The following is an 18341-nucleotide window of genomic DNA, read 5'->3' as shown; positions in this document are numbered from 1 at the left end:
CTCAGATGTATTTTTCATGCATTTCTCCCATTAGATGGGAGTCCTGGAAGTGTAACTTGACATTAATGGTATATAATGTGTGTTCAATATGCCATATTTCCAAATTTCAGTTGTTAATACACCTTTAAATTTTAATTTCGGCCCTCGTCATTGGTTCAGTCTGGCAATGTGGCCCCCAACCAGGAAACGTTGTGCACCCCTGCATTAGAGAGTCAAATAATTTGGACGTCGGAAGATTATATCAGTGGCGGTCTTGATGTTGAGACCCCATCATTTGCTTAAATTGAGTAGTAGAACATAGGGTTAGGCACCATTTCTCTTTGGGCAAGGCTCGGCAGCTAATTATGGCACGATAGATCATCTTCTATATATCGGTTCTAACAAGCTGTAAAATTTCCATTCAATACTGGCAATGAATGTTACATAACCGGAAATCACACCACTTTCAGGGTGTGTTCTTTACAAGCATAGCTGAAAGGCTGTATAAGTCATTCCAGATTTTCTTCCTGTAGGTGGCACGGTGCCGTTACGCAGGTTGTGGAAATATGGGACATAGCTGGCAATGTTCTCCACTGGCACATATCTGCGTAGATCTGCATAGATATTAGCCCTGCCACATCCCTCACTATCCGAATTCGCATTAAATTTAAAGGCACAGGCAGCCTTTTCCTACATCCTAATTCGTTTTTCTTAGGTGTATCCATTTCTGGGAAAAATGGTTGGATACTGATATGACCGACATGGCAGCTTCCTTGTGTCGATTTTAGGTCCAACTCCAACACAATAAGTTCTTAATATATCTCTTTAGCAGTCAGTGCTCGATTTCTGCAATTCCCCTGCACGGATATATTATAAATGATGCAGTTCAGTGCCACCGCCACTTGGGGGATGAGGCTAGGAGCTCGCTGCATACTATTTATGCCTTGATTTCAATGACACTACAGTCTTCACTAAGCTCTTAAGCTCCTCCTAGTGGTGGCTGCAGACAGCCTGCATGTATCATTTATTAATAATAATTACCAAATTAAAAACAAAAGAAGGAAGGTATATGGAAGAAGATAAAGAACTAGCTGACTGCCTCAATGAATACTTCTGTCCAGTTTTACAAAGGAAAATGAAGGAAAAGGAACTCAGTTAGGAAGGAAGACTAATGAATCTTTTGATGCATGTGTCTTTACAGAGGAAGAGGTTCTAAGTCAGCTGTCTAAAATTAATACGAATAAGTCACAGGGGCCTGATGGGATACACCCAAAGCTATTAAAAGAGCTTAGCGGTGAACTAGCAAAACCATTAACAGACTTATTTGTAAATTAGCAAATGTTGTGCCCATTCGCAAGAAAGGTAGTAGGGAGGAATCGGGCAACTATAGGCCAGTAAGCCTGACATCAATAGTGGGGAAATTAATGGAAACCATACTTAAGGAGAGGATTGTGGAACATCTAAAATCCCATGGATTGAAAGATGAAAAACAGCATGGGTTTACTTCAGGGAGATCATGTCAAACTAATCTTATTGATATTTTTGATTGGGTGACTAAAATAATAGATGGAGGAGGTGCAGTAGACATCGCTTATCTAGACTTTAGTAAGGCTTTTGATACTGTCCCACATAGAAGGCTTATCAATAAATTGCAGTCTTTGGGCTTGGACTCCCATATTGTTGAATGGATTAGGCAGTGGCTGAGGGACAGGCAACAGAGGGTTGTAGTCAATGGAGTATATTCAGACCATGGTCTTGTTAGCAGTGGGGTACCTCAGGGATCTGTTCTGGGACCCATATTGTTTAATATCTTTATCAGTGAAATTGCAGAAGGCCTCGATGGTAAGGTGTGTCTTTTTGCTGATGACACAAAGATTTGTAACAGGGTTAATGTTCCTGGAGGGATACACCAAATGGAAAAGGACTTAGGAAAACTAGAGGAATGGTCAAAAATCTGGCAACTGAAATGTAATGTTGATAAGTGCAAGATAATGCACCTGAGACGTAAAAACCCAAGAGCAGAATATAAAATCAGTGATACAGTCCTAACCTCAGTATCTGAGGAAAGGGATTTAGGGGTCATTATTTCAGAAGACTTAAAGGTAGGCAGACAATGTCATAGAGCAGCAGGAGATGCTAGCAGAATGCTGGGGTGTATAGGGAGAGGCATTACCAGTACGAAGAGGGAGCCGCTCTACAGAGCACTAGTGAGACCTCATTTGGAGTATTGTGCTCAGTACTGGAGACCATATCTCCAGAAGGATATTGATACTTTGGAGAGAGTTCAGAGAAGAGCTACTAAACTAGTACATGGATTGCAGGATAAAACTTACCAGGAAAGATTAAAGGACCTTAACATGTATAGCTTGGAAGAAAGACAAGACAGAGGGGATATGATAGAAACTGCTAAATACATAAAGGGAATCAACAAGGTAAAAGAGGAAATAATATTTAAAGGAAGAAAAACTGCTACAAGAGGACATCGTTTTAAATTAGAGGGTCAAAGGTTTAAAAGTAATATCAGGAATAATTACTTTACTGAGAGAGTAGTGGATGCATGGAATAGCCTTCCTGCAGAAGTGGTAGCTGCAAATACAGTGAAGGAGTTTAAGCATGCATGGGATAGGCATAAGGCCATCCTTCATATAAGATAGGGCCAGGGGCTATCCATAGTATTCAGTATATTGGCCAAATGGTTCTTATCTGCCGACACATTCTATGTTTCTATTTAACTAGGGCATTTGTGGCTCTGTAACAGAAAAGCCACCATAAAGATATATTATAGAATTAGTAAGCAGTGAATTTTAGATTCAATTTTAATGAACTAGAATAAATAGGACATTCGTATTTAAATTTATGGAATAATATATCCTCTTGCAGATAGGAGACACATGATAATGGCATATATATATATCTATATATCTAGCGTGCAAGTTATTATTATGAGTTTCCATATGTGAGTACCATAGTTTACAATGTGTCTGGGTTGATATCTTTAACAATTTGTCTCTTGTAGGCGAGTATGTAGTGAAGCATTGCACCATCCAGGACACTCCGAGCACTTGTGAGTCATGTCTCCCTGGAGAAACATACAGTGAACACCTTACAGGATTAACTGAATGCCTTCAGTGTAAAGTGTGTCGTGCAGGTAAGTTACTTCTCCCAAATTGTTCCTCCTTTAACCCACTCACACAGATTTAATAGATGCATCAAAATCCTAGAAAACTCATACAAGGTTCTGACAAGGTGGTATAAAACTCCAGAGTTCCTACACATGATTAATCCGGAGATTCACGGTCTATGCTGGAGAGGAGAGACGGAGGTAGGCTCTCTCTCCCTCACATCTGGTGGCACTGCTCCAGCGTAAAACCTTTTTGGTCGGAGGTGAGCTTCTTGATAAACCAAATATGCCTTACAAAAATTACCTTAGATCCCAAATTGATCCTATTATGGTGGCCAAACGAAACCCTTACACCAAATCACCATAACCTCCCTACCATGCTCATCACAGCAGCCCGCCTACTTATTCCATATCTATGGAGAAGCAACTCGGCTCCTACTATATCTGGTTGGATAGATAAAGTAGATCAGTTATACCGTTTTGAAGAATTAGCCCATTGGGAAACTCACACCCGACTGAAGTTCCTGAAGACATGGAACCCTTGGAAGCTTTTTAGGGGTTTTGATACATAGCGCTTTGCCACCTCTCGAAAGCAATTACGTCTCTGCGACCCCCCAAGTATAGTATAAAGGACACAGTCCCAGATTATAGCATTACATGCCTTGATTGCCAACCATTTTAAGGGCAAAGACCATGATCTTAGGTACCCTGAGACACACATCCCACAAATTTCATAACACTCTACGATTTGAAAATCAGAAAAAAAGCTGTGAATGTCAATGCCTATTGTTCTTAAATTTAAGGCTACATTTTTTCTAATCTTCCCCATATAACCCCCCTTCCCCACCCCTGCACCCATGATCTCATCTCTCTAAGGTCTTTTGCATATATATTTGGCTCTTGTAAACCCGTCTTTTGTCATATGCTGTAATTCCTACTATCTCTAATGAAGAGTCACTCAAGTACTTATTCATATTGAGATATGACATGTACTACTATTTGTACCGATTATTGGTTAAGATGTTTTATTGTTTACGATTGTATATCATTTAAATTTACCTTTTTCTTCAATAAAAAGAGAATTGATTAAAAAAAAATTGTTCCTGCTTGGTTAGTTTCCGTCTTGACCTGGCAGATGCAGTTGGCACCCCTCCCAGCACCAGGGACATTTCCCTGGCATGCCCCCTTTTGCTAAACTTCTGTTAAACTATTAGTATTCATACAGTTGTCATTTGCAGATGAAGAAGAAGTGTCTCCATGCATGGTGAAAAAGAACACCGTATGCCGCTGCAAGAAAGGAACCTATTGTTCTGGTGATGAGCCTTGTGAGATCTGCCAGAAATGTACAACAAGGTGAGGGCATACCATACCATGGGGCTGGCATACACACACCAAACACTTTATTACTTTATTATACATGGACATATACATGAAATGAAACCCCTATGGTATATAACATGCCAGTTAGTGGTCAGTAGATCTCTAGGAGAAGACCTAGTCGATTGTGGGATCTATATGGCTTTATAAGAGAACTCTGGTTGGCATCTTTTGGGCAAAATCTGAGTTTTCTTTTGGTGATCTTTGGCAATATTCATAGATAAGGTGATCCAAAGTTTTTCACTAAGTGCCATTATTAAAGGGTTAAAAATAAGACACATGTTACACAGTGGATATGGAACCACAGTGTCACCTAAACAGACTTGACTTGCTACTCTTAATGGCATTCCCCTGGTTTTCACCCTTTAACACGTGTATAGGGATCTGGACTTCCACTGCAGCAGAACCACCAGGCTGCTACAAGCCTGGAGTAGTCCCTGTGTGGTCCCCATGGGGGTCAGGAGACACTGGTGCAGAGCACCAAGGGGTCAGGCCAAAATTTACTCAGGGACAGGCTGCTGTCAGGGCAGGCAGAATACATGCAATCCAATGAACAGTCTGGTCAGGTACCGAAGGATCAACACAGAGGAAAGGTAGAGGTCAGGTTAGGCAGCAAAGCATCAAATCCAGAAAACAGGCAAAAGTTGGTACACGGGCAGACAAACACAAAACAGCAAGACACTAGAGAACTAGAACCTATTGCTCAGGCACCTTCCCACACGGGAAGGTGCCTTAAGCACCCAAAGGTTGCCAGCCAATGGTTTCCATATGATGAAGATTAGCATGCAGATATTCTTGCCCTTTAAGAGCCAGAGGAGAGCACATGTATCTCCTACAGGTAGTGTGAGAGAGGCTATGCCGCAGCCTGTGTGGAGGGACAGTGCTACTCTGACAGCTGGACCTGCTTTGAAGAAGAGGCGAGTGGGAGGTGGGTCAGAGCCACTGGGACAGAGGCAGATGAGCAGAGAAACAACAGGTTACTCTCACCAAACCCCCACTGCTGCAGTTCTGCTGCAAGTCTCCAATTTCTAGTTCCAGCTCGACAAATGGCAGGAGAGGTTAGCTCAGCCAGTCACCAACGATTGGCTAAGTGGGCATTTCCTGGGTGCCAATGTAGGACTACAAAGTAGAGACCAGTGGGGAATGCGTCAGAAGGGGATCAGTGAAGTAATGTTTGTTTAATTTTTTTTTAAACATATTCTGACCCTTAGGCTACAGTCACACGACTGTATGTATTTTGTGGTCCGCAAAATGCGCATCCGCAAAAAATACGGATGACGTCCGTGTGACATCCGTGTTGCATCCGTTTTTTTGCAGATCCATTGTAATAATGCCTATCCTTGTCCGCAAAACGTACAAAAATAGGACATGCTGTATATTTTTTGCGGGGCTACGGAACAGACATATGGATGTGGACAGCACACGGTGTGCTGTCTGCATTTTTTGCAGACCCATTAAAATGAATGGGTTCTCATCAATACGCAAAAGAAATGGAACAGACAGAGAAACAAAATACGTTTGTGTGAATGTAGCCTAATTCTGACAGACATCCCCTTTAAGCTACTAAATGTTGAAATCCAACATGCCTGATGACATGACTGATGTCATTGGTTGAGAATTGGAAGGCCCCATATGCGAGATCATTGAATGCTCAAACTGAAATTGGCGAATAGAAATTGGCAATGTGTGTTCATCATGATCAACACTTTTCTTGTTCCTCAGCTGTCCACCAAACCAGGAGATACAGACACCCTGCAACTCGACATCTGATATAGAATGTGGACCTCCAAAAACTGCCAACAAAATGCTACGTAAGCTATATTGTTCTAGTTAGTTATGATATATATGTCTTCCTTTTGCTCCACGTTACTAAAAATGTGTCTGTTGAATTGTAAAATAAAAAGAAGTCTGCACAATAAGATACCCAGACTGTTAACTCTTTGTCCAGACTATGAATCAGGCAGCTCCCTCTCTCCTTCTCCTAGCAGGAAGTATCAGAAAATGTAATTCACCAATCAGTGCCTGAATTACATCCAGAAAATCTGCTGCATGCAGGCAAACCCTTGTATTCTTGTCTCCTTTAGGCTGGGTTCACACGGGCGTTGCGGGAAAATGTGCGGGTGCGTTGCGGGAACACCCGCGATTTTTCCGCGCGAGTGCAAAACATTGTAATGCGTTTTGCACTCGCGGGAGAAAAATCGCGCATGTTTGGTACCCAAACCCGAACTTCTTCATAGAAGTTCGGGCTTGGGATCGGTGTTCTGTAGATTGTATTATTTCCCCTTATAACATAGTTATAAGAGAAAATAATAGCATTCTGAATACAGAATGCATAGTAAAATAGTGCTGGAGGGGTTAAAAAAAATAAAAATAAAATTTAACTAACCTTAGTCCACTTGATCGCGTAGCCCGGCATCTCCTTCTGTCTCCTTTGCTGAACAGGACCTGTGGTGAGCATTAATTACAGGTAAAGGACCTTTGGTGACGTCAGTCCGGTCATCACATGATCCATTACCATGGTAAAAGATCATGTGATGGCTCATGTGATGACCGGAGTGACGTCACCAAAGGTCCTTGATCTGTAATGAATGCTCACCACAGGTCCTATTTAGTAAAGGAGACAAAAGGAGATGCCGGGCCGCGATCAAGTGGACTAAGGTGAGTTAAATTATTATTATTATTATTTTAACCCCTCCAGCGCTAGTTTACTATGCATTCTGTATTCAGAATGCTATTATTTTCCCTTATAACCATGTTATAAGGGAAAATAATAATGATCGGGTCTCCATCCCGATCGTCTCCTAGCAACCGTGCGTGAAAATCGCACTGCACTTGCGGATGCTTGCGATTTTCACACAACCCTATTCACTTCTATGGGGCCTGCGTTGCGTGAAAAACACAGAATATAGAGCATGCTGCGATTTTCACGCAACGCACAAGTGATGCGTGAAAATCACCGCTCATCTGAACAGCCCCATTGAAATGAATGGGTCGGGATTCAGTGCGGGTGCAATACGTTCACCTACCGCATTGCACCCGCGCGGAAATCTCGCCCGCGTGAACGCAGCCTTAATCAATATGAATAGCTCTGTGTCCAGACAATGGATGAGGCAGCTCCTCCTCTCCTTTTTGTAATGGGAAGTCATGTAGGATCTCAAACACCAATCAGCAGTTTGAATTACATCCAGCAAATCTGCTGCATGGCGCAAAACCCTTGTATTTTTGTATGCTTTACTGCTAGTCAGTGAGAATAGCTCTGTGTCCAGACTATGCATGAGGCAGCTCCCTCTCTCCTAGCAGGAAATCACATAGGATGACATTCTGTAGGGTATGTTTTTTTATTGCTGCACTTGATATTCAATTGCGCTATTCTTTTTCAGTTGCCATCCTGCTGCCTATTGGGTTCATTGTCTTGTTTGCTGCATTCTGTGTCTGGTACTTCTGCTTCGGGAAGAAATGTAATCGTAAGTGTCTTAAGGAAACTCTATATTATTATTTAGCTTAGTGCAGTGGACCACAGACTGTCGATTTTGGGCTGTTATGATACTATAAGGCTGCGTTCACACGGGCGAGATTTCCGCGCGGGTGCAATGCGGTAGGTGAACGCATTGCACCCGCACTGAATCTGGACCCATTCATTTCTATGGGGCTGTTCAGATGAGCGATGATTTTCACGCATCACTTATGCGTTGCGTGAAAATCGCAGCATGCTCTATATTCTGCGTTTTTCACGCAACGCAGGCCCCATAGAAGTGAATGGGGTTGCGTGAAAATCGCAAGCATCCGCAAGCAAGTGCGGATGCGGTGCGATTTTCACGCATGGTTGCTAGGTGACAGTCTATAAACTGTATTACTTTCCCTTATAACATGGTTATAAGGGAAAATAATAGCATTCTGAATACAGAATGCATAGTACAATAGGGCTGGAGGGGTTAAAAAAAATAAACTCATTAACTCACCTTCTCCTCTTGATCTCGAAGTTCCCGGTCTCTTCTTTACTTGAGTTGTGGGCTAAAGGACCTTTGGTGACGTCAGATCTCATGCTCCAATCACATGGTACATCACCACGGTGATGGACCATGTGATTGGAGCATGAGATCTGACGTCACCAAAGGTCCTTTAGCCCACAACTCATCAGTAAACTCAACTCAAAGGTCCTTTAGCCCACAACTCAAGTAAAGAAGAGACCGGGAACTTCGAGATCAAGAGGAGAAGGTGAGTTAATGAGTTTATTTTTTTTAACCCCTCCAGCCCTATTGTACTATGCATTCTGTATTCAGAATGCTATTATTTTCCCTTATAACCATGTTATAAGGGAAAGTAATACAATCTACACTACAACTAACCCAAACCTGAACTTCTGTGAAGAAGTTCGGGTCTGGGTACCAGTGTCGGTTTTTTATCACGCGCGTGCAAAAAACATTGCACCCGCGCGATAAAAACTGAACATCGGAACGCAATTGCAGTCAAAACTGACTGCAATTGCATTCCTACTCGCGCGGTTTTGCCGCAACACACCGGGACGCATCCGGACCTAATCCGGACACGCTCGTGTGAACCCAGCCTAACTCTCAGCATTCCCTAAGGCCCCTTTCACACGGGCGAGTATTCCGTGCAGATGCGATGCGTGAGTTAAACGCATTTCACCCGCACTGAATCCGGACCCATTCATTTCTATGGGGCTGTGCACACGAGCAGTGATTTTCACGCATCACTTGTGCGTTGCGTGAAAATCGCAGCATGCTCCTCTTTGTGCGTTTTTCACGTAACGCAGGCCCCATAGAAATAAATAGGGTTGCGTGAAAATCGCAAGCATCCGCAAGCAAGTGCGGATGCGGTGCGATTTTCACGCACGGTTGCTAGGAGACGATCGGGATGGAGACCCGATCATTATTATTTTCCCTTATAACATGGTTATAAGGGAAAATAATAGCATTCTGAATACAGAATGCATAGTACAATAGCGCTGGAGGGGTTAAAAAAAAAAAAAATTAAAAATTTAACTCACCTTAGTCCACTTGATCACGCAGCCTGGCTTCTCTTCTGTCTTCATCTTAGCTGTGTGCAGGAAAAGAACCTGTGGTGACGTCACTCCAGTCATCACATGGTCCATCACCATGGTAAAAGATCATGTGACGGACCATGTGATGACCGGAGTGACGTTACCACAGGTCCTTTTCCTGCACACAGCAAAGAAGAAGACAGAAGAGAAGCCGGGCTGCGCGATCAAGTGGACTAAGGTGAGTTAAATTTTTTTAATTTTTTTGAACCCCTCCAGTGCTATTTTACCATGCATTCTGTATTCAGAATGCTATTATTTACCCTTATAACCATGTTATAAGGGGAAAATAATACAATCTACAGAACACCGATCCCAAGCCCGAACTTCTGTGAAGAAGTTCGGGTCTGGGTACCAAACATGCAGATTTTTCTCACGCGCGTGCAAAACGCATTACAATGTTTTGCACTCGCGCGGAAAAATCACGCATGTTCCCGCAACGCACCCGCACCTTTTCCCGCAACGCCCGTGTGAAAAAGGCCTAACAGTCATGCAGTTGTAGTTCCAAAACCTGCAGAGGCGTATTGGGCTGAAATGTGCAGTAAGAGGTACTGTATATGTCTTGTGTCATTGTAGATAAAATACAATTAATTCTGATATTTTTATCGCTTTCTTTCAGAGTTAAAATGGAAAGAAAAGGTAAGTACAAAAGCCCGATGGTGGTTCTGCTTGAGAACTGATATGGTGGCTCGCTTTTCTTTATATTTAATGTCATGCCATAATCTTTCTATTTATTGCAGTCATACATTTATGTGTGAGACTCAGGAATTGTGAACTGTAAGTGACCGAGTTTAGTGACACAAATTGTGCACTTACTGTACACGGCACATGTTATACAGGTATCACACTGGCTTGACCACCCAATGCACATCTTCCTTGTCCTTCACTCTGTTAATGATGGGCAGCCATTGACTAAGAACTTTTATTCATGCAATGGTTAAAGGCATAACCTGGGCAAAATTAACAAACTGAACTTCGCTGACAACAATTGAGGTTCCCCAACTAGTGTACTTATCTAATCGGTGGTCCCGTTCCGGACACCCACAACTATTGCCCACTTCCGTTGGCCTAATCCAGTATCTCTTACTGGAGATGTTCAGGACATTCTTTATAGAGTCTACTCATTAAGGAAAGTGATTTTAGGATGTGCCTTCAGACAACCACTTTCTCATTTAATTTTCTTCGGATCTATGGTATTGACTATGGCTTATGTAAGCATCCCGGGTGGCCTAGGTTAGCAAGGGGGTAATTATGCCTGGTCCTAATAGATTACTTATTTCATGTTTATCACACAGGGCTTACATAGTCGTAAGGTTGTGATTGAACAGCCACAGAGTTCTGTGTCCAGGCAGAAAGGAGCGCGGGATAACAACCTGTGCAGGAGCAGACAGATTCCTCCCAAAATTATTACTGCTTGTGAAAAAGTTGCAATAGTCTGGTATCATTTACTGGGCAGGCTAGTCAGTTATTGGTTTGGTGACAAACTTGTTATGCACCAACCCCCTCACATTCGATATTGGGGGTATCAGGGCTCAACTCTTCAATGCAAACCTTTGCATTTAGGATGTGAATTCCCCTCTAAAGGAAAAGGGAAATTCTCAACCAGTAGGAATTTTACACCTAGCAGCTGAAAATTGGAAACGATTTTTGTCTAATTATCTTATCACATACACAAAAGAGTGGCAGAATCTTCACTACATCTGCGGCCAAATTTCTCATACAAGCATGATATATTGGTGATGTATCAGTTATGGTGTCGGATGCATTATGTGCAAAAATGATGGAAACTAAACCAAAATTTTCAATACGGTGCACATGACATAATACAGGGAGATTCACTCGAAAGAGGCCCCAAATATTCTTTTGTAACTCCCATTAGGATAAAGCAATTGGAAAAAAATATATATATATGCTACCTATCTTGACGTGTGTGTAATCAATTCCATTACATGCGATGCTGGAAGTGATCTCTGTTCCACGTATTTTGACACAGAGCTCCATGTTCCTGAAATCTATCGGCATGCATATCAGGGGGAATTACAGCAATTTCTCGTTTTATGTTTTCCTTCAAATCTTCCACAGTGCAAGGCTTGTTCAGATAGACTTTTCCCGTGAGCATACCCCAAAGGAAAAAGTCTGGTGGTGTCAGATATGGCGACCGTGGTAGTCAAAGTCCCTTTGAAATTACCCTGTTGCCGAAGAGGGACCTAATTTGTGCCATGTTCCTTTCCGATGTGTGACACGTTGCTCCATCTGGACTTTTCCCGTGAGCATACCCCAAAGGAAAAAGTCTGGTAGTGTCAGATATGGCGACCGTGGTGGTCAAAGTCCCTTTGAAATTACTCTGTTGCTGAAGAGGGACTCAATTTGTGCCATGTTCCTTTCTGATGTGTGACACGTTGCTCCATCTGGACTTTTCCCGTGAGCATACCCCAAAGGAAAAAGTCTGGTGGTGTCAGATATGGCGACCGTGGTGGTCAAAGTCCCTTTGAAATTACTCTGTTGCTGAAGAGGGACTCAATTTGTGCCACGTTCCTTTCCGATGTGTGACACGTTGCTCCATCTTGCTGGAAGTAAGCTTGTAATCATCTAGTTGAATCACCAACTGTTCAAAAATGTTTAGGTACACATCACACATGAAGACGTGTTGCTCAACACTGTACATCCTGATGAGAAGTCAAGTGACTGAGTGAAGAGATAGGGCAGTATACACCCGGAAGTCGCAAACGGAGGTTGTCCAGGGACCTACCTCATTGCTGCGTCGCGGCGGCGTCCCGTGTTGTCTAAGATCCATATACTAAGGAGTACTTTGCACGTGGTTTCGTTCAGATTATTCATCCTACTGAGAGTTATTACAGAATATTCGAAGCCTCTTTCGAGAGAATCTGCCTGTATATCGGGGCAATTCAACAGATGTCCTGAGTTCACATCTGTCAAGAAGATCTTTCAGGCTGTCCCAGCACAGAGCAGACAATGCTGGATTGTCTACTTCACCCTACTGACTGTAATGAGGTCCGACGGTCATCCGGCCGCTTTCCGGCATAAATGCTGGGTTACTGCCTGACAAAAACCATTGCATGCAACTTTTTTTTTTTTTGTCCAGCTGGCAGCCAGCATTTGAGTGGGATCAGCCGGATCTCCATGAGTGAAGCCTTAGGCTACTTTCACACTTGCGGCCGAGGATTCCGGCAGGCAGTTCCGTCGCCGGAACTGCCTGCCGGATCCGGCAATCCGGATGCAAACTGATGTCATTTGTCAGACGGATCCGGATGCGTATCCAAAAAAACGGATCCGGTATTTATTTATTTTTTGCATTTTTAAAGGTGTGCGCATGCGCAGACCGTAAAGCCGGATCCGTTTTGCCGGGAACACTTAATTCCGGATCCGACACTAATACACTTCAATGTAAATTAATGCCGGCAAGTGTTCAGTATTTTTGGCCGGAGAGAAGACTGCAGCATGCTGCGGTATTTTCTCCGTCCAAAAAAACATAAGAGGGACTGAACTGATGCATCCTGAACGGATTGCTCTCCATTCAGAATGCATTAGGATAAAACTGATCAGTTCTTTTCCGGTGACGGAACTCAATACCAGAAAAACAAAAACGCTTGTGTGAAAGTACCCTTACTCACAACTCCCTTCTTTACACCACGTAATGGCTGGCCTATATGTACACCAATCATTTCTGCTAAAATTGCTCTACGATACATTTTTTTTTATCTTTCAGCATGTTCAAAAATTTCCCTCAATGCATGACTTCATTGCTATCCTCTGCCACCTCCCTCTTCTTATTGTATAAGTTTTATATTGTTTTCCATGCTCCAGATATTGATGACCTATCCTCAGTATAAGTTATTAATATCTGATTGGTGATGGTCCGACACCCTGCACCCCGACTGATCAGCTCTGGTCGAAGTGGCCACGCTGGTTTACTGCCACTCAGTTACCACGGAAGTGAATGGAAGCCGCAGTAACCCAGCACGGCCACGGAGCTCAGCTTCCTGTTCCATTCAAGAGCTATTGTCAGCACTGGAGGCCGCCGGGTGTCGGACCCTCGCCGGTTAAATATTAATGACCTATGCTGAGGATAGGTCATCGATATGAAGAGCCTAGTTCATTATGTATTTTTTACCTGCCCATGGATATAAGCTCATACGTGTGTGCACTGATATGAACTGTATTTTGCTGACAGATATTAACTGTGTCTTTCAATTGTGATGAGGCCCCAGCACAAGACATAGAAAGGCCATTTCTACCTCGGCCAAGACCCCAGCTTCACTGGAAGGAAAACACCACGGAAAATGAGAAGAATGAAGGTATGCTCAATATTAAAATCTCGCCCGTATTTCACCCCTTCTTCCTGCATTTCAGATCTCGCCCGTAATTTGATCCCTTCTCACAAATGAACGACTTATTGAGGCCTACTTAGAGTCTTTAATCCCAATAATTTGATTTCCAGAAACATCCAGTCCGTACTTGCTAGAAAGGGTTCATCGAAAATAAACACCCCCAGTGATCGGCTGTATTCTGTAGGAAAAGCCGACTATTACTGTTCAGTTTCCCTGCAGCGCCACTACAGGATAAACTTGGTATTACACAGTGTCCATTCACATCAATGGGTTGCCTGTGTAATGCAGGATAGGACAGGTCCTCCAGAGCAAGAGCACTTTTAGTAGCTACAATCTGACCAAGAGATGATCCTGAACAGAGGACCCCCTTCTATTAAAGGGATTCTGTCAGCAGGAAATTCACTAATAAACCAGGAACCATGCCTTGTAGGGCGAGTTCAGCTGAATGTAATGATACTTTCACCTAAAGGGGTTCTGCATTTTATTTTTTTACTGATGATCTATCCTCTCGATAGATCATTAGTATCTGATTGATGGGGGTCTGACCGCCGCTGATCAGCTATTTGAGAAGGTATCCGCGCTCCAGGAGCGGTGCGGCCTTCTCGCTGTTTACCACAGGCCCAGTGACATCACCGGCCTGGGCGCGTCTAGGCTACTTTCACACTGGCGTTTTGGCTCTCCGTTTGTGAGATCCGTCGGATCACTTTTGCCCTAATGCATTCTGAATGGAAAAGGATCGGCTCAGAATGCATCAGTTTGCCTCCGTTCAGTCGCCATTCCCCTGCATGCAGCGTTTTGGTGTCCGTCTGATGAAACTAAGCCAAACGGATCCGTCCTGGCACACAATTTAAGTCAATGGGGACGGATCCGTTTTCTATGACACAATCGGGCACAATACAAAACGGATCCGTCCTCCATTGACTTTCAATAGTGTTCAAGACGGATCCTTCATGGCTATGTTACAGATAAAACATACGGATCCGTTCTGAACAGATGCAGACGGTTGTATTATCTGAACGGATCCGTCTGTGCAGATCCATGACGGATCCGCACCAAACGCGAGTGTGAAAGTAGCCTAAGCCCGCGTTCACTTGAATAGAGCTCATCCATGCCCAGGCCAGTGATACTAGTCATGACGTCACTGGGCCTGAGGGAAACAGAGAAAAGGCCTCCGCCTTCTCAAACAGCTCGGGAGTCGGACCCTCGCCGATCAGAAGCTGATGATCTATCCAGAGGATAGATCATCAGTAAAAAAGAAACGCTGAGTACGCTGCCCTGATGCTTGATTGACAGGGTTGGACATCTCCCAGAACTGTAGAGGTGTGTGTGCAGTTGCTGCTCCAGTAACGGAAGCAGGACCTCTGCACTTACGCCAGTACTGGAAGCAGGACCTCTGCACTTACGCCAGTACTGGAAGCAGCGATGCAGTTGCAAAATTGTCAGGTCTGGCCAAAATGTCTGGCCGTGTCAATCAAGCTTTGGGGGGGAACATCCTCAGCTTTGGGGACAACCTGTCGCAGGTGCAGGACGAGGAGCTCGATAAGACAAATAAGGAATCAATTCACTTGTCTCTACAAATGAGCAGTTAAGTGCACAGAGAGCAGAGCCAAGCCACTCTGTGCGCCCTTGCTCTGCCTGCTTTCCTCTCCTTCTAGATTGACAGGATCAAGTTCCTGTACAGTCATCTCGTTCCTGTACAGTCATCTGGAGCAAGGGGACCCGCCCTCGGTGCACTTAGCTGTTCATTTGCATATGGATTAACAGTACTTTTTCTCCAAAAAGAAGCAAAGGATCGCTACGTGAAAGGTATCATTACATTCAGCTAGCTCTCCCTACAAGGGATTCTAATTGGTTAAACAGTGAATTTCCTGGCGACAGACTCCCTTTAAGGGCTCATGCACACGACCGTGTGCCGGCTGGACCCGTATTGAAGCCAGCAAACAGCGGGTCCTCAAAATATGGGCCCAATCCGGAAGGTGCAGTGCGTACCCCGGAGGCACGGAACGTGATGTTTCTATCCGTACCTCGGCAAAAAAGTAGTGCATGCACTATTTTTCTGTGGTGCGGACCCCGTTCAAGTGAATGGGTCAGCATTCGCATGCGGCGGCCCTACCGTCAGTGCCCGTGCATTGCAGACCGCAATTTGCAGTCCACAGCATGGGCCCGGCCGGCACACTATCGTGTGCATGAGCCCTAACTCAAAGTTTTCTAACAGGGTGTATGAAACAAGTTTTCTGAATTCTGTTAAAAGGCGGCACCAATGATAAGCCGATCACTGGATGTCCACTGTTGTGACCCATAGTAATCTACTGTAATCTGTGAGGACACTCTGCAGTAAATGTACAGTTTTCCTGCAGCACCTCTAGAGGAGAAATTAAGTATTACACAGTTCCCAATGATCAGTCCCCATAATGCACAGAGTTTCTCTGGTAAAACAGCTGATGATATTGCTCTGTCCTCCTCCTACCAATATAGCTACTATCTTATAACACTTTTTTAAAATCTTTACAGCCATTCATAAGACTTGCAATCACTTTCTGGAACTGGTCCCGACAAATGAATTTGAGAAATTTGTGCGAGAGCTGGGGCTGACAAACAACGAGATTGACTGGGCAAAACATGACAACATAGGCACTTACAACCAGCAATACGCCATGTTGCTTAAACTGCAGCAGGATAGAAAATTTGATGTGAACATCTGGTTAAGCAAACTGTATAATATTCGAATGGGGGAAGTGGCGCAAAGGATAACTGAGAAATTGAAAGGAGATGGATGGCTTGAGACTTCAATTCAAGACTGAAGATTATTTATTATTGTAAATATTGTAAATATCTTTTTATAGAATAAAAAAAAATAAGACCCAGTAACTTGTCTCAGTGTCATTGATCTGTGTGAATGTGTTTGTGTAACTGAAACAAATCATACACTGCCCGATTGTCCAGTGATACTGGCATTTTTCAATGTGCTGCAAAGCGTAATCCTTCTTGCACATGACATTTTTACGTATATGCAAAGAATGTACGGAAGTCAGTAGTAAGTCAGAGCAACTGGACTTCTTGTATTTTTTTTCTTGAAGATATTTTGCTAGTCCTTGGACTGGAATTCTCAATTAGAATGACTTAAACATAGTAACATAGTAACATAGTACATAAGGCCGAAAAAAGACATTTGTCCATCCAGTTCGGCCTGTTATCCTGCAAGTTGATCCAGAGGAAGGCAAAAAAAAAACTGTGGTAGAAGCCAATTTCCCCCACTTTAGGGGAATAAAAAATTCCTTCTCGACTCCAATCAGGCAATCAGAATAACTCCCTGGATCAACGACCCCTCTCTAGTAGCTATAGCCTGTAATATTATTACACTCCAGAAATACATCCAGGCCCCTCTTGAATTCCTTTATTGTACTCACCATCACCACCTCCTCAGGCAGACAGTTCCATAGTCTCACTGCTCTTACCGTAAAGAATCCTCTTCTATGTTTGTGTACAAACCTTCTTTCCTCCAGACGCAGAGGATGTCCCCTCGTCACAGTTACAGTCCTGGGGATAAATAGATGATGGGAGAGATCTCTGTACTGACCCCTGATATATTTATACATAGTAATTAGATCTCCCCTCAGTCGTCTTTTTTCTAAAGTGAATAACCCTAATTCTGATAATCTTTCAGGGTACTGTAGTTGCCCCATTCCAGTTATTACTTTAGTTGCCCTCCTCTGGACCCTCTCCAGCTCTGCTATCTCTGCCTTGTTTACAGGAGCCCAGAACTGTACACAGTACTCCATGTGTGGTCTGACCAGTGATTTGTAAAGTGGTAGGACTATGTTCTTATCACGGGCATCTATGCCCCTTCTGATGCAACCCTTATCTTATTGGCCTTTGCAGCAGCTGCCTGACACTGGTTTTTGCTGCTTAGTTTGCTGTTTATTAAAATTCCTAGGTCCTTTTCCATGTCAGTGTTACCGAGTGTTTCACCATTTAGTATGTACGGGTGACTTGCATTATTCCTTCCCATGTGCATAACCTTACATTTGTCAGTGTTAAACCTCATCTGCCACTTATCTGCCCAAGCCTCCAATCTATCCAGATCCCTCTGCAGTAGTATACTGTCCTCTTCAGTGTTAATTACTTTACACAGTTTAGTGTCATCTGCGAAAATTGATATTTTACTATGCAAGCCTTCTACAAGATCATTAATAAATATATTGAAGAGAATAGGGCCCAATACTGACCCCTGAGGTACCCCACTAGTGACAGTGACCCAATCTGAGTATGTACCGTTAATAACCACCCTCTGTTCTCTATCATTGAGCCAGTTACTTACCCACATACAGACTTGTACAAGAAAACTCTGGCATTAAATACTGGTGACGCTTCAGTCAGTATAATCTGTTTATCATAATTGACACAAGATGTTGATTGCAATTTGCATGACTGACACTATTGGGTGTGAATAAACTGC

At 43.4% G+C, this 18341-nt stretch overlaps 1 protein-coding gene across 4 annotated transcripts in view; it reads left to right on the top strand.

Annotated features, from left to right (window-relative positions):
- The window catches only part of LOC120986301 (tumor necrosis factor receptor superfamily member 26-like), a 38419-nt gene extending 21681 nt beyond the window's left edge, over positions 1-16738 (top strand). Inside the window, exons 3-9 of one of the 4 annotated variants that reach the window (XM_040414800.1) lie at positions 2996-3127; positions 4339-4453; positions 6200-6288; positions 7858-7941; positions 10156-10175; positions 13759-13852; positions 16397-16738. In XM_040414800.1, coding sequence (XP_040270734.1) covers positions 2996-3127; positions 4339-4453; positions 6200-6288; positions 7858-7941; positions 10156-10175; positions 13759-13852; positions 16397-16686 — 824 coding nt within the window. In that variant the 3' untranslated portion in view covers positions 16687-16738. Of the gene's footprint in view, positions 1-2995; positions 3128-4338; positions 4454-6199; positions 6289-7857; positions 7942-10155; positions 10176-10276; positions 10314-13728; positions 13853-16396 lie in introns of those variants that run through there. The other 3 variants (XM_040414799.1, XM_040414802.1, XM_040414801.1) reach the window with 3 other exon arrangements.
- The last annotated feature ends 1603 nt before the right edge of the window (positions 16739-18341 follow it).

The sequence above is a fragment of the Bufo bufo genome, chromosome 1, assembly GCF_905171765.1.
Source record: "Bufo bufo chromosome 1, aBufBuf1.1, whole genome shotgun sequence".
NCBI lineage: Eukaryota > Metazoa > Chordata > Amphibia > Anura > Bufonidae > Bufo > Bufo bufo.
This window is presented reverse-complemented; position numbering and strand designations above follow the sequence as displayed.